Raw genomic sequence first — 20908 nt, forward strand, 5'->3', positions numbered from 1 at the left:
TGGCCAACCAGAACTTTTCCATTTTGAAAATTTAAGGAAAATTCCAACTTATCCAATGCAACTGTATACTGACTGAATACTGAATTTTTTGATCTGACCATTAAAAAAATTAAAGAAACAAATAACATGACAAAGATTTTTTCAGTGCTTATACCTATTATAACCCAGACTACCATGCTTTAGACTTGCTTTCGCATTGTTTCTTATGTCTGGTCTGTCTTTCAGAACTGGTGATGGAGCTGTACCCTCACAAGCCTCAGGCGGTAGAGCAGAAGGTGCTGCCCTTGCTATGGCACCTCCTAAGTACCTCCAGCAACAGCGGCACTACCCTTGGCAGAGGTGGCAGTGTGCGGGGGGCTACTGCCACCTTATGCCAAGCCTTGTACGACCAAATGGGGCCCAGGCTCATGGAGTGCGCTGCCTCCCAGTCCCACAGTGTCACCAAGAGTCTCAACCAGCTGTTGAAGACCTCATCTCCCCTGATCGCATGTTCAGAAAAACAATGAGAAACCCAAAACACCACAAAGGGGAAAAAAAAAACCCAACTGGTCTTACTTGAAGACAGAGAAGTGCTACATTTCTCATAGTGCCTGCACTTTGTTTTATTATTACCTATACAGAGAATGATAAGACATTACCCTGGAGTTAAAAACTCTGTCAGCAAGGTATACAGATTTCAAGCCCCCATGAACCTGCTCTTTTTGCACTTTTGAAAAGTGGTACATTGTGTTGATGATTGTTTCTAAAATTATTATATGTTGTAATATGATTGCTCATGTTGTTGTTTGTAACCTGCAGACATGATTTTACCAGAAACACCACCACAGAATGTACTATTTTAATGCACAAATATGTAAGGAGATAAGGGATGTATATTTTTGCTATTGTGTCTTTTTCATGTTATGTCATGTGATATATCCAAGATGTGTCTTATACAGTTTTTCTCTAAGTGAATCTAAATTTGTGATGAGAACAAATGACTATTGTAATAGTTGACTTGTATTTGCACAGTATTAGCTTAATCCTTATGCTGTTATGTTGCAGTATATCTATTCTTTATTTCAAGTCATATATAAAGAGGTATTCTAAGTTGGAACTGTCTTACAGTTTTGCATGACCAAATTCATTGACAGGGAACATGAAATATGAATATTTTTATGATGACATATTTTAATGTACACAGATGCCTAAATCAAATTATGGATGTAAAACCATTTTAATAATGGTGGTGGAATAGACAGAAAATTAAGCTTTAAACCAGCAGTTTATACAGAAAGATTTAAAACCATATCTGTAATTCTCAATATAGTGCCAGTCCTTACATTGTCTTTAATAGAATTTCCACTGCTAAATTGTACTGTACTAGTTTCTAAATGGGAAGAGAGAGAATGGTATATATAATAAATAAATTGTTTTATTTCTGTATAGAGCTTATGCCTCAGTCTTTCCATTTTTACTGAATGTGATGGTGCCAGTAACAGTATACAGTTGAAATTCTCTTTATACCAGATTCCAAAAGCAAAACAACCTTTCATATTATAATTTTGTGCAGAGCATTTTAGATGGCAGATATGCATCCCACCAAGTTACAGCTTACTACATATACAGCACAGAGAGTTTGGCACTTTTGAGGGTTTCCTAAAGCATGTTTACAGTACTGATGCTAAAAGTCATGGATTACACCAATGAATGCCCTGTTACAAGTCCTGCATCAGTTCCTTTAATACTGTAGCGCTAATCTAAAGGAATTTAATAGTGAAACAATACTATCCCCCTCACAGAGCTGTTCACATCCTGACATTGTTATGTGGCAGTGTAAAATAAGTCATATTCAGGAAGACAGGAAATAGTAGTGACCAATTCGAGCTTGTAGCATCAGTTTATAATTTATACTCAGGTGGATTTTTTGTAATTATGCACAAATATTATTTACATTTTTCAGAGGATGGTTTTGAAATACAAATGCAAAAATTTCGTACCACTTTATTTAAATGAAAATAGTCAAAGCTGTTATATATATACTTGCTGTCACGGAAAATGGAGATGCACTTTGAAGAGATTAGGTAGACCGTATCATATGCGGACTTAATGTGGAAATGCAGGACGGTTTAAGCCGTCGCAGACGGAGAATTGCGGGGGAGGTTAAAATAAAATCATAGGAATAAAATCCAAATCCATTTTGCAGTCCAACCAGTCAGTACCGCTTCTTGTGTCCCGCCCCACGCAATTGGTGCGCATGCGTATTGCAGAGTTACCCTCGAGCAGAGAACTTGTCAGCAGAGAATGTGGGGCGAGGAACGGTAGTTCTTTCCGAAGAGTTGTTAATAATTGTATATTTGCTTCAGTTTAAAGTGTGCTTTGATGGACGAATCTGGTAAGTTGTAATTACTTTATGTATGTTTTAAACGGCAAATTTGAAGTATATCGGAGCTACTTGTTTGGTTTTCGGATTAGCTTCCGTAATGTGCACGCGCCGAAGGTGCGAGGTCTGTTTGAAACGGCTAGGTGTACAACTGTTATGTAGGCCCAATGTGGCGTGACGTTTGTTAAATGATTAATTAAAGTAAGAAGCTAGCTGATACTGACTATCGAAACACGTATTCGGTTAAAAAAACCACATTGACAACTTAACTCCTTGGTTTTCATGAATAAAACAGTTACCTAAATTAAAATACTTAGGCATTGGCAAACTACTGTGCGGCTGGAACAGCCATTGTGGTTGGGGGCTAGTATGCTAGCTAGCTAGTGTAACAGTAACGTACGCACTTAATGTTAGTTACGATTATCCTAACGTTTATAGAATTCTCGGGTGAACTTAGTGCTATTTCTTTCTCATATCAGAATTTGTCAAAACGAAATGCCAGTTCTATATCTAGATGGTTATGCCAGCTCACGTGACATAACGCTAACATTTAGACTTTTGACAATCCTAAAACGAAAGTATTTCATAACTGATCGGTACTTAAGAAAATAAGTATAACGTTGGCTCGAAATTTTTCACTAAATATCGACTTTGTAAGGATCGCTGATTACTCATTTGAAGTGAAAATTGATGATTGCGAGGGAATTTTAACTATTTTCGCAATTGTGGCATTTTGGCGACGTTTTGATGATGACTAGTAGTATCAGTGGTAGTATGAAAAATCATAATAACAGCTATCAGGTAATGTTATTTGGGGTCACTGGCATGACTAAAGTTAACATTTTTAAACGTAATAAAATGGCGGATATTTGCCAGATGACCTAGGTAACATGTAAAATAGCGAAACCGATTCTTGAGAATAGCTTCTAGGTAGTACTAAGTACGCTGTTAGAACGGAATAAGTGCGCCGAATCAGATGAAATGGGTGACAAACGGTTTGTCAACTGGCAAAGTACGAAGTGCCTTTTTGTTTGCCTTTTTGCCAGGTAGGTGACAAAACTTGGGTGCACGCCAGGTATAGTTATACTTTCGATCTCTATCATGAAAAGTGTGAGAACCAATTTCCCTGTTTGTCGGTATGTTTTAAATGTATGTATTTGTTAAAACATTTACTTGGAGGCATAATTTTGCTGTACATGTTGCTTTCTAGTTACTTGAATTGCATTTTCTTGCTTCAAACCCTGAAACATTTGGTCAGTCATCAGGCTTCTACAAGAGTCTAAAATATCCATCATACAGGAAACAGTATGGGCCAATCACGTACTGAAAGAAAAAGAACTCCAGAACCCGAGATATTCCTTTAACCCAGAGTCAATGTGTGTGCTGACTAAAAGTTTGCATTCAGTGTTTTTTTTTTGTTGTCAAAACTCATACCTTGCAGCTGTTACCTTGTCTCCTCCTCCAGAGGAACAACTGCTCAGTTTGCTTTGAGCCCTTAAAGATGGCAGAGCGATTAGCAGCTAACTTCTCAGGTTATACTGAAACGGCGTGAAAGCTCACTTGTCACTCTGAAGTGCAGCTGTGGCTGTGCCTAATGGGGAGTAGTGGGAGGTCTATAAATACTTTGCTCTTTTCACACATTCCAGAGGAAAGGGGCAACTGTTGCTGCCCTATCCTGTGTAGGGTGAGTAAATGTGCAATATATAATCTTCCCCTCTCCTCCCTCCCCGCACTCCAGATCAGCCTCTTGAATATCACACTGAAGAACAGATCACTGGTATGCTGAACTCGGAGCCCATGGGGATCTACAGCAATCCTGGCTCAGAAGGCTCAGGCGAAGGCTGCCAGCCCGACCCCCCTGTCTTGGCCCAAGATCCCACCCCTGCCCAGGGCCCAGGCTTTGAATCAGTCACAGCTCTGCAGGACGGAGGGCAAGACGCAATGGAGCAGACTGAGGAGGGCCAGTTGGAGCTGTTGGTTCGGGATCTTTCGGAGCAGCCGGGGCCACCTCAGGAGGAGCCAGCCCAGCAGCTGGAGCTGTCTGAACAGGGCAGCCCAAGCAACATGGAGCTGGAGGATACGTCCAAGGATGGTGTGGAGGCAGAGACAGAGCCTTCCAATTTGGAGGCAGCTTTCCCTGCAGAGTTTGACCGGTACATGAAAGTGGTAGAGGAAAACCCTGAAGAGTTCAACGGGTGGACTTACCTGCTGCAGTATGTGGAACAAGAGGTAAGAACTCAAGCTAAACGCTGTGTGGATCTAATTACATGATATATTATGCCCACACCAAACGAGCTGGGTAATTAAGTGTACTTCTGCCTTTTTGTGTTACAGAATCACATTGTGGCAGCCCGTACAGCCTTTGACTCCTTTTTTGCACGGTATCCCTATTGCTACGGCTACTGGAAGAAGTATGCTGACATGGAGAGGAAGCTTGGGGACATGAAGCTCGCAGAGGAGGTAAACTTGGGACTTGGGAAAGGAGACCCTTTCCCAGCACGCACCAGAGAACTAGATGAACCTTCCAACGGCAATTTTTCAGCCAAAGTCTGTAGCTCTTCCATTACATTTGCATTTTAGGCATTTAATGATGCTCTTATTCAGAGCCACTTGCACATATTACATACTTTTACGTAAAACCATTTAATCTCTGGATATTCATTGAAGCAATTCAAGTTTAGTACCTTGTTCAAGGGTACAACAGCTTCAGCCACTTAGGAATCCATTCTACAACCTTGGAGTTTCAAGCCTAGTTCCCTACCCCATAATGCTACACTGTAGCCCCACTTTCTCTCTGACTTCACAGTTTCAAGTTGTACAGAAAAGACTGTACAAAAAAAAACGAATTTAACACTTAACAGGATATTCAGATTTGTTAACAATTCAAAATGGATTCAAAAAGTTAACTTTTCCTTGTAGTGAGTAACAAAGTAAAACGAAATGGCAGAATGACCCGTTTAAGGGGCAAACATGTCTGGAACTACATTAACAAATCTGGATATTGTACACGCTTGTGCTCCTAAAACCTCTCTGTTCAAAATGAACTTGGATTTCACTTTTTTGCATAATACTGAAACATTTGTTGGAGTGTTCATCTAGTTCGGAGTGAACTTTTATTTCTTTTCGACTTTTTGGTTTTTATAAAGCCTTTTGGCTTTTTCTAAATTTTTCTCCTTTGTTGGCAGGTGACGAGCGTTTGCTTGTCATGCTTAGCATCGCCCAAAACACACCATTTAAACCCACGGCAGTATTTTTTTAACTGTCAAATTCCTCTGGAGATTCCAGTTACTGTACTTTTTTGCCACATTTTCTTGCGTTTGGTCAGACACTGTCAGTGATGGTCTAATGGGTATGTACCATATGGTCTGTACCATCCCCCCAAAGCCTTATCCTCAGCCTGGTCAGAATGCAGGACCCTCCAATCTGAAGAAACCAAGACAACCCCCTGCTCCCCTTGGAGAACACTTTGTACTTTTGCAACCCTCCACGTAAATGGTAATGGCAGATTATTTCGCCCACAATTCCAAGTTGACATTCATTTAGCATTATTTTTGTGGTAAAGGATGAGCGGTATATACATTTCCAGTGTTGGCTCTCCACTGGAGCCGTGTTGGATAAGAACCGGACTCAGTCAGTGTACCCTCTTCTCTCTCTGTCCCCGTCCCCCCTCTCAGGTGTTCCGCCGGGGCCTGCAAGCCATCCCACTCAGCGTGGACCTGTGGCTGCACTACATCGCCTTCCTAAAGGAGACCGCCGACACCAGCGACAATGACATACAGACAACGATGCGAAAGTAAGCATTAGTTTTGAGGGCGTACGGCTGAGTTTCTGTTCTGTAAGCTTTCTAGAGGGAAGTAAGCCGTCTAGAGGGAAGTAAGCCATGACATCAAGGAGCACTTATGTAGTATAACATCAAGAATCCTCCCTCAATGAATTTTAAAGAAACCTCAAAAATCAGAAGCAAATGAACCTCAAGCATCATGAAGATTAACAAATTTTCCTCTCCATAATATTAGTTGCTGTGGAAGTCACTGTAATGTTTTAAGTGTGTATTTTTATATTTGATTTCAGTGTAACATTAAAGATAATTATAGATGCTGCTGCTGCTGCTTTCATGACATGAAGCAGATGGCTGTGTTATTTTTATCGGACTGTGGAATAACGGATCTTTCATTGTCTACCTGTACCATACAGCACGTATGAGAGTGCGGTGTTGGCAGCAGGCACAGACTTCCGCTCTGACCGTCTCTGGGAGGCCTACATTAACTGGGAGACAGAGATGGAAAACTTGGCTAACGTCACTGCGATCTACGACCGCGTCCTTACCATCCCCACCCAACTCTACAACCATCATTTCCAGAGGTGAGGCAGTCTGCGATTGATAAACTGTTTGTGGGGGGGGAGGGGGGGGGGGGGTTTCTGAAGGAGTGTGCAGAAATACCTAAATCCTTAAAATATGCATGCAAATTGAGCTCAGGTAGATGTAAGAATGCAGCACTGTAGACCAAAGGCACTTTTTGATTGTATGAGCCCTGCAGGGTAGTGTATGCTTTGGCATATGTCGGCCTGAGAGGGAGGGTTAGAGAACATGAGAAGCAGATTAAGAACCGGGTGGTGACAGTTGGTTTTAAAAAAGCATCACACATTGATCTCCATTTTAGGATTTAAGGCATCAGTCTCGCACTTCTAATGGTGGGTAAATACTGCTTCCTCCTAAGCATGTGTATTGTGTTATAGGTTCAGAGAACATGTGCAAAACAACCTGCCAAAGCACTTCCTGTCACTGGAGGAGTTTGTCCAGCTTCGGAAAGAGCTGGCCGCAGCGAACGGTCACAGTACTGAAGAAGCTCCAGAGGGTGGTGACACCGAGGACCTTCCACCTGGCACTGAGGACCTCGCCGACCCTGCCAAGGTGCTAACCGAGCTTCAGTGGTGATGTTAGCTCTGTTTGCTGCCTGTTCGAACAGCAGCAACTGTGACCTTAACAATTAATGTAGTCACCAGGTTGATAGTGCAACACTGCAGCGCAACTTGTTGATAGGTGGTGCTATACGAAACATAAAGAAGAAATGTGATACTACTGGTAAAAGATGACTTAACAGTTGTCGGACATTTTTAGCCAATTATAGCGAGCACTGAAATAATTCTTACCCCCCAGCCCTCGTTGACATGGTTTCCCTCTGCACCCTCAGCTGGTGACTGAGATTGAGAACATGCGCCACAGAGTGACAGAGTCTCGCCAGGAGGTGTTTAATCTCAACGAGCAAGAGGTCAGCAAGCGCTGGGAATTTGAAGAAGGGGTGAGTTCTGATAGGGTCGCTCCTTGCGGGACTACTGACATGGGCGTTTTAACTGTACCCTCATTGGTCACCAGAGGGTTTTAAGTCAACTCCTCTTTAGGCTTCCTGTTTGACCTTTGTGTTTTTCCGGCACTCTAGATTAAGCGCCCGTACTTCCACGTGAAGCCCCTGGAGAAGAGCCAGCTGAACAACTGGAAGGAATATCTGGACTTTGAGATCGAGAACGGGACCCTGGAGCGAGTGGTCGTGCTGTTTGAGCGATGCCTGGTGGCCTGTGCCCTCTACGAGGACCTGTGGATCAAGGTAAATGCGCCCTTCCCTCTTCCAGCCCCCATCACCAATTCAACTCCTCAGTGACTTTCTGCACTATTTACCTGTAATGTTGATATTTGACTGTATCTGTTGTATTAGGGGATGGCCTGCTTGCCACCAGATTTGACTGCAGCATTTGCCAACTACGTTGCATCTCTTCGTCCTACCTTACAGAAACTAATCTTAATGGTTCGATGAAGGTGCTGATGGGTTTAAAAGAATTCTAAATGTTCTGTCAATGCATTTTCTTGCTAAAACCGAAACGGAGGTGTATTCATGCTTCTGTTATTTTTATGTCTTTTATCTCTGCCCCCTCCTCCCCACTCCCAAAGTATGCAAAGTATATGGAAATCCACAGCACTGAAGCCGTTCGACATGTTTACAAGAGAGCCAGTCTGACGCACCTTCCCAAGAAGCCAACTCTTCACCTGCTGTGGGCTGCATTTGAGGAGCAGCAGGGTAAGTCTTAATATAGATCTCACTTGCTTAACTGATTTTACTGTGCATCTGTTCTGGCTCTACCCCCTCAAAGATGCAAATTCATGTTGTACAGGCTGACTGTCTCTGCAGGGATCCTGTATTCTAACCAAACCTTTTCTATGCTTTCCACCAATCTCTCCCCTATTTGGAATGCCCAGTAGTATACAGCTACGCTCATGCTGCAAATTCCACAGATTATGTGGGAGAGTGTAGAGAAGCATGCATTCCTTCAAATTATGTGGTGTCACCAGCTGCTTCTCTTCACAGTAAAGCCCATAAACTATGTTTACATAGACATGAGAGATAGAAAGACCCTTCATGGACAGCTTTAGCAAGCAGACCTTGGATAATCGACAGAACCCTCTCTAACCCTGGGTGATGCACCACCAATTTTGTGTCGCTGTACAGATCTGGTTTATCATAATTTGAAAATGGGGAAAATTCTACATACTGTGCAAATGAAGTGCTTTGCATGTACTTATCCTGTTACAAACCAGCCTCTTCCTGACTGGAATATCACCAATAACCATGCCCCAAGCAATCTAGCTAGTTGGCTAACCGGATAATACCAACAAATCAAGCTGACTAACTGTTCAGCTGAACCTCTTTTCAAAACAAGATCGCAAAACTGCAAAAAAAAAAAAAAAAGCCAACATTCCTTTAGCTACAATCCTTTTTCCTATAGCTCCCTGGCTGAACAGCTGGCTGTCATATTATTGCTTGTCTGTGCTGAGTAGGTGGGGAATTCATCTGACATGTTATCATACTTTCTAAAAGAGGAGAACTGTCAGTGTGACATGAAAGGGGGGGGGGTAAACAGTGGATATCAAAAGTGGAGGAGCCATTAGTCCCCTGGTTTCCAGTGACCCTTTGTAATACCACTTGTTGTATGACCCAGGTAATGTTGATGAGGCCCGTGGGATCCTGAGGAACCTGGAGGAGGCAGTGCCTGGCCTGGCCATGGTGCGGTTGCGCAGGGTCAACTTGGAGCGTCGGCACGGCAACCTGGAAGAATCCGCCTCTCTGCTGCAGGATGCCATTGCAAACGGGAAGAACGTCAGCGAGTCTTCATTCTACTCCATCAAGTTGGCAAGGCACCTCTTTAAGGTGCAGAAGAGCTTGCAGAAGGCTAGGAAAGTGCTGTTGGAAGCCATTGAGAAGGATAAGGTGAGACTGAATCAACTGGTAGTATGACAAATGAGGTCTGCATTCAGCACATGCTGATAAGATCATTGTTTTGTATGGTTTGTTTTCAGGGTAAATGTAGAAACGGCAGAATGATGTTTGCCCAGGGCAGGCCTCATTCCATTGTTTATACGTCACATGAGGTAGAAATGAAAATCTAGGTCAGTGCTCCTTAAAACAGAAACCTACTGGGTGTGTAAAAAGAATATCCATTTTGATTGGCAAAATGTAAATTTAGAGAGGAACCGGTTGTTTGTGAACAAGGATTAGGGGTCCACATTTTGAACAGTTAGGAGCCTGTTGATTTGCCTCAGTCTTTAATTTGTTAAATCATTTAACTTCCCTTTTTAATGTAATTGTTTGGAATATAGCATAATACGCACAACATGAACAGAGTTATTTATTTTTATTGAATGCTTAGTTATTCCTGACATAATGTGGCCAAAGAGTAAATAGTCCCTCTAGACATGAAAAGCACCAAATTAAGAAATTAACAACAACTTGAAATTCTGGGATGGCCACTGCGGTCAGGACGAAATCCAACACACTCAGCGGGTCCCCAGGATGGAGGTTGGGAACCACTGTTGTAGAGTGTACCATCTATCCTTTGACTTACACTACTTGCTTCTCTTCAGACGAGCCCCAAGCTGTACCTGAACCTGCTGGAGCTGGAGTACAGTGGTGACGTGAGGCAGAGCGAGGAGCAGATCCTGTCCTGCTTTGACAGGGCTCTGAGCAGCCCCCTGCCCCTCGAGTCGCGCCTCACCTTCTCTCAGCGCAAGGTGGAGTTCCTCGAGGACTTTGGCAGCGACGTCAACATGTACGTCCCCGTTCTCCGTGTTCTTTCTGCTGACAGGCTCTCGTAGCAATTCCGGGTCAACTCACCCTTTTCCATGGTTTCCTCTCTCCCCCCTCTCAGGCTTGTGACTTCTTATGAGGAGCACCAGAAGCTCCTTAAAGAGCATGAATCAACCAAAAGAAAAGCAGAAAATGGGTAAGAAATATAATGAATTAGTATAAATGCAACATCAATAAAAACACAGTATATTTAAGCCATTTAATATTTTCATTGATGTTGGTAATTTGTCATTTTTCAATAAAAGAAATAAATGTTTCAGTGTATAGATTTATAGTCATTTAAGACCCTCTCATTATCTGCACGCTTCATACTGGACAGTGAAGGCACTTTTGAATCTTATGTTAATTGTAATGTCTGCCCCTGTGGTCTTCTTGTGTATTGTAGCTATAATGTGCTGAAACTTACCTGGCTTCTCTCCCAATGTGCAGCTCGCAGGAACCTGATCCGAAAAAACAGCGCACAGAAGACCACGCGATGACTACAGGACCCATGATGCCCGACATGCAGGCCAACCACTCTGCCTACAATTACAATTGGTACCAGGTGAGTTTTACAGTGGCAGAACTGCCAATCTGGAGAGCACTTGAAATTATTTCTGTGGAAAGCAAGCATTTGCAACAGAGTTGGTGGCTTGTTTATTTCATCTCGATAGTTAGCTTGCACGATGGTTAATCCAAAAGTCATCCAAACACAGTTCAGAGTTTATTGGTTTTTGCTGAACTGAGGGCGAATGGCTAAGATATTGATTGTTCTCTTGAACATTTTAAATGCTGTTTGTGCATTCATTATGCTGTGCGCCATTTCATAGCAACCTGGAATCCCGGCCTTCCTTCATCATTTCCATTTGATAGGCTTTTATGACTGTTCCTTAGCATTGCTAGTGTGCTTGACCATTTCCCATCTACCCTTTTCAGCAATACAACTACCAGAACCCATGGGGCTATGGACATTACTACCCTCCACCTCCAACATGATGGAAATCTTCACAAGAAGAACATCTGCTTAAAAACCATCCTTTGTACCCTTCCCACCAAACAGAGATCCCACAATGCTGCACCTTTTCATTCTGTTGGTTGATTCCCCCTCCCGCCGTTTTTATACCAAGAGCTTCAGAAATAATTGGAAAATTGTCTCGCATACCAATTACATTTTTGGGGTTCTCTCTTAAAAAATGCAGAAGATGTTTGTTAATTGCTGGGGACTGGTAATACTTAGCAAGTTTTATGAATTACAAAGCAGCATCCCTTCTATTTTCTGTTTTGTTTGATGTGAACCTCTTTTTAAAATGATTCTGATCTTTTCAAGTGAAGTTTGCTTTTCAAGAGAAAGGTGGAAATGAAAAGATCTCTTGTGACTTCATGTATTTCATAATAAAGGATTCATGTAATTTAATCCTGAACTATTCTGTGTTTTTTATTTAAATTGCAGGCCTGCCAAGTTACGGATTGGTCTAACGTTCCTCACAAAACATATAAAATGTATAAAATCAGGAAGTGCATTGCCATAACTCTAATGTACTGTATATGCATTTAGGATCAGAGTTATGTTTGTGAGCAGTAAGGCTATTTGAAATGATAGCAGATTGCACTGCACTGTGTTAATGGTATTTGTACAAATACATGCAGTGCCAACAGGAAATGGCTTATTGGTTGAACTCTCAATGTAATTTATTGTGTAAATGTCATAGAAAGGATATGCTTATGCTTTATGGAGTCTGCCATTTTCAAGCATACCTGAATTTAGAGATTTTGAGATGGCACTATATTTGAAGAAAACAAATAAAGCTGAACAAATGGGGCAAACATGGGTAGCTTGCCTTGCAATATGACTAGTTTCTGTGAGACACATTGGTGAAAGTCTGCTTTTACATTGGCATCGTTTTGATGTCAATTTGTTACTTTTCAAGATACAGAGTGCGTGTATTGTGTATATGTGTCTTGGTTATCGTGTTCAAAACGATTTGAGATGGTAATGTTGCATAGGCTACAACATGCAACACCGGGGTACCTCGTGATAAGCTTCTGTCAGTGTTGTATCCAAAAGGTATACACATAACAGCCACGTTTACATAATATTTAATTGCGATAGGTTATAGGTGATACGTGTGAGGATTCCCTTCATCTCAGATGTTTTCTCATCAGCTTTTGGGGTTTACACTAATGGCGAATTAAAAATTAAAACGAGGCTCGACAGAAATGGCTTAAATTAGTCCCATTTGTCAATTTCCGTAAAAATGAACAATTTAACATTTTAAAATCCGAGAAGTATATTTTATAACGGGAGTACTAGATCATCTTACCATAAAGCAGCACGGCGGATATCAGTGTACAAGAAAATGGAATACCAGAACTTGATACATTTGGAGAACCCAAAATGCCTTTCTAAGTTAGCGTGAATGAAATACAACTTGGGACAGTCTCCATTTGGAAGACATTTTGTATCACTGGTTCAACCAAGACTTCAATATTACTTTAATAAGATTTGCTTTATACACGCATGCGTATGTAATATTGCTTGCCAAGTTAACTTCGTAAACAGAAAAATCGAAAGCTGCAGAATGTGACGTAACATCACACGCCATCATTCCATCCATACAGGCCTGGGTAGAAAGTTCGTTCGGTGGTGTAGCTGTCTAATTTTTTTGAACTGGCAAATAACGACAGCTTTCCTAGATTTTCTGAACCAAGAATTATCAACGCAGCACGTCTTGTCAAAGTTTTGGTAAGCAAAACGATTCGATCTTAACCGTGCGATTTAGTTGTCTCAACCTGCTTCAATCTACTAACATTAGCTACTTCGAAATCAGGTCGTCTGCTGATAACATTAGGACAAATGGAAAGCTAACAATGAAACGAAAGAGCTAGTAAACACAAATAACATATTAGGTAACATTTGAAAACATCCAGTTACCATAACTGGTAAATTAATACATTTGTTATTTATAATTTCAATCAGCTTTTTCGCAAATCAGTGTTGGCAAACTAACTATAATGTGAGCTGCAGCAGGCCATGGTGGCGTGACGCATATTCGCTTGGTAGTTGCTAAGTATGTGGTCTGTAAGTGTAAGGAAAAAAAGGACGTCTCTCGAACGTGATGAAAATGTACAAAGTTTATTTCCAATACCGGCAATGACAAAGCGCACGAATGACACTTTGGATTCAGCAGAGTCCGACTGAACCACGAACCTCTCCAGAGGCTGCTTCTTATTTGTTTTCAAAGCTTTGATCAGGAGTGTTGAATACACATACTAAGAAGGATGTAGTCAGTTTTGTAACACCTATCAATTAGACCGTAGTGTATTGGCCGTCCTGTTGTGATTGAATTAGCACGTCTGTTGACTTGGATGGTTCCCAATCTCTCACTCCCGGTCGCTATTCTACCATTGTACCAACTGTATTGTGATAATGATAAGATCAAGGGAATGTGTGGCCAGCAGACATATTGTCATCAGAGACAGATTTCTTACAGGTCCTAACACTGAACTGTGTGAATATAAGTTCTTATACAGTTCATTGGGCTCTGTGCACATATGACCAAAAGCGCCTGGAAGTAGAAAGAGAAACGAACAATTACGGTATTTTGACTCAGTGGCGTTCACTGAACTCAATGGTGTTCGCAACAATGTTAAAACCGAATCGCCTTTAGTTGGCCATTCAAGCTAGTTCATCAAAGCGCATTAAGAATGCTGTAGATATAGTCTGGTTATCTGGACTACCGCGGCTGCACTGCAGTGCGTTCTGACATGAACACTGTCGCATAGTGATGCTCGCAGTAGTCTGCTGTTATCACTGCGTATTCGAATGTAATTTGTATTTCTTGCACAGGGCAAAGATGCAGTTGTTTTTGAACGGACAGAATACACACGTCTTGGACGTGACGGGACAAGAGACCGTTCAAGACATCAAGGTGAGGATAAAATAAGTGGGAGAAATTGACATATCAATTCATTAATCAGGCACTGCTTTTTAGATCTTTAAAGATTGCTTTTTTCCGTAATATTCATACAGCTTTCCAGAAATGCATTGCTGTTTATAGAATATGCTACAACCTGTATTTTGTAGTAAATTGATTTCCGGTGTATTCTGGAAACAAGTTGCAGATAAGATTGGCTGCTTGCCTGGTGTGAGCTCATCAGAGTGGTGTACCCAGCTTGCTTTTGGACTTGTCATGCAGGTTCACATCCAAGCCCTTGAAGGGGTGTCTGTGGCAGATCAGGTGCTGTTTCTGAATGGCACTCCCTTGGAGGATGGTGCCTCTCTGCAGCATTGTGGGATCTCTGAGCACTGCACTCTGGATGTGGTGGCTAGGATGCTGGGAGGTCAGTTCTTCTATAGGTGCTTTTAGTACTAGCTCAATGAGTGACTGGACATACATTTAGCTAACTTGAAATTTTGCTTAATTGATTCTTATGTATTGTCTGCCAGGTAAGGTCCATGGGTCCCTAGCTCGTGCTGGAAAAGTACGAGGACAGACTCCAAAGGTTAGTAGGCAGGTTTTAATTACCTGTGAAATTCTGTTAAGCTTTACCAGACTATCTCAGTATGGCATAACCTTCTTACCACTGTACATAAACACAATCATTGTGGTTTTCTTATTTTAACTGCTCATTTAGGTGGACAAACAGGAGAAGAAGAAGAAGAAGACAGGGCGTGCTAAGCGTCGTATCCAGTATAATCGGCGTTTTGTCAATGTGGTGCCCACGTTTGGCAAGAAGAAGGGCCCCAATGCCAACTCGTAAACCGCTTGTGTCATAGGGCACAGGGCTAACATTTCTGGATGTAATGATTTTCTGCAAAATTTGTTTGGGGAACAATGATTGGTGAAAAGTCACTTCATAATTTGTTTTTCCTCAATTCCCAATTTGTCATAATTAAGGGGTATTTCTAACTGTACTTTTATAATGATTTAAATAAAATGCATAATATATTTGAGAATGTATATGTTGTACCAACTTTTTGCTTTTTGAAAAATAAAGCAGTGAAAGCATTGTTTGAAATTTCAATTTCTCAGCTTTGTTGATGGCAGATCATTTTGTTCTCTTTTTTTACCCACAAGCTTGTGATTCTGTTGAAGTTTTTCACTTCACCACTAGGTTATATATATATATATGGGTTCTTGGGAATGTGCAGGGAAACGTCAGTTCCCTGTTCTCCATGGATTAAAGGCCTGAGCATAAGAACAAATTCGTTCTCTGCCATTGTCATTTTGTGTGTCCTCCAACTGTACCTTTTCTTAGAATCAGCCCACTTTGGAAGTCTTTCTTGGATTTCTTTTTGTCTATATATATATATATATATATATATATATATATAAATAAATATATATAGTCATAACAGAACATGTCCAATAACCATATAGAATACTGCTTCGAAACACTCCATGCTGCACATTTTGTCAAATATATTTGTTGGATTTACTGTATTGGATTTGCTGCCATTTTCAAAATATGGGACATTTGCAAAAATATGTCAAACTGCACCTCTAATTTACATAGAACTAGGTACACAACCAATGTTGTCAGGTATTATGTGAAACAGGATTGGTACCATAAGACAATTAGCAGAATAATAAGGTTAATGTACAAATGAATGTCACATTTGTTGCTGACTAAAGCAGTATAGAATTTGGTAGGGTAAGAGCAAAAAAAAATTTTTTTTTTAAACCACACAATAGGAATTTGTGAAAACCCCAGTAGTAATTAGTAGGGGTGTATCAGAACTGGAATTGCTGTATTTAGAAATAAGTAGGTAATGTATACATTACATCTTAATTATTATGCTGTAAGAGTAATTAACAGCTCATTAGTATTTGGCGGCTGCAATTATGGTTGGAAAGAAAAGCAGCATAGCCAACAAACTAGGTCCACGGGATCAATAGTAATGTAAAAAAAAAAAGGTTTGAATTTGGCAACAGTGTTGACTAGTTGACGCTGCCGGACCACACCACAAAAAAGCAAGGCTCGCTCGCTGCCAAATAGTTCGCTCTCATCCTTTTCCCCTTTCCACGGAGTTGGTAGAGGATGTGCCATCTATCGTTTAACTTGTAGAACGGACGTTAATTACATATTTACATATGACCACTACATGTGACTGGAAAGAGTCACCCAATAGGGAGTGCAATAGGACGTTTTTGAACTTTGACCCCTGCTGACGTACCCACACAGCGCCACTTTGAACAACATTGAACGCCATTCGCGGCCGATGTAACAGTACCCTTTAGTAATGTGTGTTACGGAAAGTGTTTCGGCTTTAATTTATTTTGAATGTTGTTTTATAAAGACAGTGTTTTGCACTATTTTCGAATCCCATGGGTCAAATAAGTATAAATACTTTCAGAAAATGCAAAGATGTGTCTTAGTGAAATAACCGCTAATTTAGTTATCTTATGTTAGTTATTGCTGCAGGCCAGTTAGCTAGCTTCTTGCTTGATAGACAGATAATAACGTTACAGAAAGATTTATTCGCATCAATATGTAACTTTTGTGGCAAATGTTGTCCAGTCATTTAGCTATTCAGTTTTTACGGTTGTTGAACTGGAATGTGCTTTCGGGATATTTATCCTAATTATAACTGGAGTTAGCTAATGCTAGCTAACGACCTGAAGACCAGTGCTCTTGATTTCAGTCCATCGTGGTTTGCTTGTGAATCAGTGGCCTAGCTTCTGCTAAAATGAGCGGTCAGAGGACTTTATTTCAGACGTGGGGGGCTGCGGTTCCAAGAACAACTGGGAATTTAAATGATACTCGGAAGAAAACCACCGGGAAGCGTAAACCAACTACGAAAACTGCTACAGGGAAAACTAAGAAGGCAAACAACATACCCTTGCCGACCCGCAATTCACTTTGGGAAGAAACTGGCCGTGGCTCCTCAGCCAATTGCGAGGTGGGAGATGCAGATGAAGAAGATGATGATCTCATGTTGGTAGCAGTTTATGAAGCTGAAGAGTCTTTGCAGAATGTGTCGGGTACTAACGACGACGTCGCAAATGCAAGACTAAACTCATCTTTACGGTGTCCGATGTCGACAACTTCGAGCAACAACACCTGCTCAACGGAGCTACCTGGTTTTGACAGGTCGTCAGCCGAGGTATGGATTTATCCCACAAACTACCCTGTCAGAGACTACCAGCTGAAAATATCGGAGAAGGCACTGTTTCAAAACACCTTGGTGTGCTTGCCCACTGGACTTGGGAAGACCTTCATTGCCTCTGTCGTAATGTATAACTTCTACCGATGGTACCCAGCAGGGAAAATAGTGTTTATGGCTCCGACAAAACCACTTGTGGCACAACAGATAGAGGCATGCTACAAAGTTATGGGAATCCCTCAGGGACACATGGCAGAATTGACAGGTATAGTAAGAACAAGTTCACATGCAAAATCTCAACGCTCAGTCATGTAGGTAGCTGACCCAGACATTTTGAATTGATGCAACGCCCAGTTTTAGAACATTTTTTACTTGAATGTTTTCGTGTTCTCCAAATAAGTTGTAAATCAATTAATGTACACGGAAAATGAGAGTAATATAAGTTACCATAAACTGTCTAGACCAGGGCTTCCAGATGTTCAAAGCGCAGGAATTAGTTAATGAGTGAATACATTTTCTGTTACCCGCCTCAGACAAAATGTATCCTTACACGTTCAAATATATAATCAAAATATTAAAAAAGAGATAAACATAACTGCATGCCAATTAGCTATATTGTATGAAGACTTGAGCAAAGAAACGTGGTGTCTTTCCTCACACATCAGCTAGCTAGCTCTCAGTTCAGCAACCGTTGGGAATATTGGCTGAATTTAACAGTATGCCTCTGGTCGATCATAAGGCAGCATCCAGGCACAAACCAGACGGGAGCTGTGGAAGTCGCGACGAGTGTTCTTCTTAACCCCGCAAGTGATGGTGAACGACCTGTCTCGAGAGACATGTCCAGCTTCACAGGTCAAATGTGTTGTGATCGACGAGGCCCACAAAGCCCTGGGGAATCATGCCTATTGCCAGGTACACAAAACTTTACTAACACGTTCTACAGCCAGGACTGGTAAAAAACCAAAACTGTCAAAGGTTACATCCAGCCGTCATCTGTAAATTCCCAGAATTGCGGTGTGCTGAAAGTCAATTTTCCAATACCTTCTGCCAAGGGCACTACTGAATGCTTATTCAAGTTTAGCTTACTGTCATAGGTGGTATTCTTTTATTGGCAGAGCCAGGTAGCCCTGGTTGAAGAACACTTTGCCCTTTTATCCAGGTGGTCCGGGAGCTGGGAAACAAGACCCAACAGTTTCGCATCCTTGCTCTCAGTGCCACTCCGGGAGGAGACATAATGGTGAGTGATGCTGGGCATCTAAGAACGTTTGCTTGTTTTCCCGGTGAGCTTGGTTACAACTAACTCCCTGTTGCTCCCTGTAGGCTGTGCAGAAAGTCATCTCCAACCTCCTCATCGCTCATATAGAGCTGCGCTCTGAGGAGAGCCCGGACATCCAGGCCCACTCACACCAGCGCAGCCTGGAAAAGCTGGTGGTTCCTCTGGGGGACATGCTCTCGGGCTACCAGGCCCGCTACCTACAGGTAGGCTCAAGGGAATCATAGGCAATGCTGTGCATTAAATTGCCTTCTAGTACATTTTTTTACCTGTGTTGATCGGAATTTACCAAAATTTCGATCCTGAATTGAACTTATCCTTTTTTCTCCGACTGGTTTAGATTAGGATCACTAATTGATTCGCTGACCTGGTTAAGATTTTGTGGAATTTGTTTTTGCTGCCATCTTGTGGTTGAAATTGGAATGTTTAAAATGAAGTTAGACCAGTTTAATGCTGTTATCGCTGCTGTGTTTTGTCATTTGAGTGTTGGCCTTGCTTCTCCTTGCAACTTGTATGAATCTGAATGAGTAAAGCAAGCTTAAGTTATAATAGTAATAACAAAGAGTGTAAGTAAGTCCAGTAAATATGAAACCCCAGAAAGTGAACCATCCCTTTAATATTCTCACTTCTAATGTGTGCTACACTACGAAAAGATGATCCATTACTATCATCAGAGAATGTGTTCAATGTGATGTTGTCTCATATAAAGCATATGCTCTCTATACATCTGTAAAAACAATTTTAAAAAACCTGTTTATAAAATTATTGGTATCAAAACAATGCCATGTTACAAATAAACCTTGACCAGTGTTCCACAGAACTTAAGCACAATTTCAGAGCAGTGCAAGGTATGCTTTCCTACTGTTGTTCATGTAACTTGGCCCTGTTTTTCTTCACTGTGATCTCAAGGGAATGGTCTTTTTAGGCGTGTGATCATGTCTCCAGTCTTGGCTAGATTTAGCGGAGAGACTCTAAGATAAAATGCAGATAGACGGCTTATAGTGGAGTATAGAAATATTTTGAAATTATACACTTTTAGATTTTTATTAGATATAACAGCAGATCAGGTAGCTCCACATTGTATTAAAATGATTTGTGTTGATTGATAGGCCTACATTAAGTGGAAACAGAAAAAAGACAGAGGAATATTTTAGTCATTGTAATTATTAGGCAAGAACTGTGGCCCTAGAGGCCCAAATACGCAATGATGTTCTGAAACACTAAATGTAATGTTGCAATCCACAGATGTTTGGTAAGCCCCCTAAACTGGTGAAAATCCAACCCTCCTCCTGGTACTTGTCCAACTCTGGGCATTCTCAATTTCAATGTTTTTGCCATCTAGTCCTAGATTTCTTTCAATCGTTTTGCATTTTCCATTCTCATCATCCCTCCCTTCTCTTCCATGTTTGGTCATGGTTTTTTTTTTTTTTTTTTTCAAAAGGTTTTGCGCTACTGATTGAATAATGTGAAGACATAGACAAATGGGTGTATTCCTTATAAGATGATCAAGAAATCCGTAATTGGGAAAAAATTAGTAATTCAAAATGGGGAAGTGATAAAACGTAATTTATGGAGCAGCCGAGCAGACCTTATTGTACCCTAACTGTGGCTGTCATAACAATGTGTTACCGATGGTTACCCCCTCTACAAGGAGTTGTTCCTTCTGAACAGCACCTTGCACTCTCAATACCCCCCACCCCAGACCAATGTTGTACGGCTTGCCAGAGACGCCATTCCACATCCATACAGCAGGGGGCGACCCCTCAAGTATTTCACTGATGGTGAGGTCATGTGTCTCACTGGGTTCACCCGGCTTGGGTGAAATTTTGAAAATTAGTGTTTTAGTTTCTTTCCAAGTTACAACAGCCCTGGTGGTACCGTGTCATGACCTACAGAGTGTCAAAATAGGAATTATTTGGAGAATTACTAGCTCAACTTCCCCCTTTCACTCTTTATGTGTATACATATAGTGCTGGCTGTTTCAGGGTGTAATTTGAAGCCTGTCATGATCTGAACTGCTGCTTAGGCCAATGACAGAACTAGCCTTGTAT

General features: G+C 41.3%; 4 protein-coding genes across 5 annotated transcripts in view; all 4 read left to right on the forward strand.

The window, feature by feature from the left end:
• LOC118227572 (TOG array regulator of axonemal microtubules protein 1) overlaps positions 1-1425 on the forward strand; it is a 28279-nt gene extending 26854 nt beyond the window's left edge. Inside the window, exon 22 of the mRNA XM_035418173.1 lies at positions 226-1425. Within this exon, the coding sequence (XP_035274064.1) occupies positions 226-506 (281 nt within the window). The 3' untranslated portion in view covers positions 507-1425. The remainder of the gene's footprint in view (positions 1-225) is intronic.
• A 797-nt stretch (positions 1426-2222) lies between these two features.
• On the forward strand, positions 2223-11890 carry LOC118227577 (pre-mRNA-processing factor 39-like). The gene is made up of 14 exons (XM_035418187.1): positions 2223-2374; positions 4101-4591; positions 4697-4822; positions 6037-6155; positions 6557-6724; positions 7100-7274; positions 7555-7662; positions 7801-7965; positions 8307-8433; positions 9353-9621; positions 10275-10459; positions 10559-10633; positions 10927-11041; positions 11413-11890. Exons 1-14 carry the CDS (start codon positions 2362-2364, stop codon positions 11470-11472), a joined length of 2196 nt encoding a protein of 731 aa, XP_035274078.1. The 5' UTR covers positions 2223-2361; the 3' UTR covers positions 11473-11890.
• A 1171-nt stretch (positions 11891-13061) lies between these two features.
• Positions 13062-15501, forward strand: LOC118221012 (ubiquitin-like protein FUBI). The gene is made up of 5 exons (XM_035405560.1): positions 13062-13219; positions 14324-14405; positions 14673-14817; positions 14924-14979; positions 15112-15501. Exons 2-5 carry the CDS (start codon positions 14331-14333, stop codon positions 15235-15237), a joined length of 402 nt encoding a protein of 133 aa, XP_035261451.1. The 5' UTR covers positions 13062-13219; positions 14324-14330; the 3' UTR covers positions 15238-15501.
• Positions 15502-16749: 1248 nt separating this feature from the next.
• The window catches only part of fancm (FA complementation group M), a 50087-nt gene continuing 45928 nt past the window's right edge, over positions 16750-20908 (forward strand). For both annotated transcript variants that reach the window (XM_035417874.1, XM_035417885.1), the window contains exons 1-4: positions 16750-17849; positions 18324-18496; positions 18744-18821; positions 18905-19063. In XM_035417874.1, coding sequence (XP_035273765.1) covers positions 17168-17849; positions 18324-18496; positions 18744-18821; positions 18905-19063 — 1092 coding nt within the window. In that variant the 5' untranslated portion in view covers positions 16750-17167. The remainder of the gene's footprint in view (positions 17850-18323; positions 18497-18743; positions 18822-18904; positions 19064-20908) is intronic.

The sequence above is a fragment of the Anguilla anguilla genome, chromosome 1, assembly GCF_013347855.1.
Source record: "Anguilla anguilla isolate fAngAng1 chromosome 1, fAngAng1.pri, whole genome shotgun sequence".
Taxonomy (NCBI): Eukaryota; Metazoa; Chordata; class Actinopteri; order Anguilliformes; family Anguillidae; genus Anguilla; species Anguilla anguilla.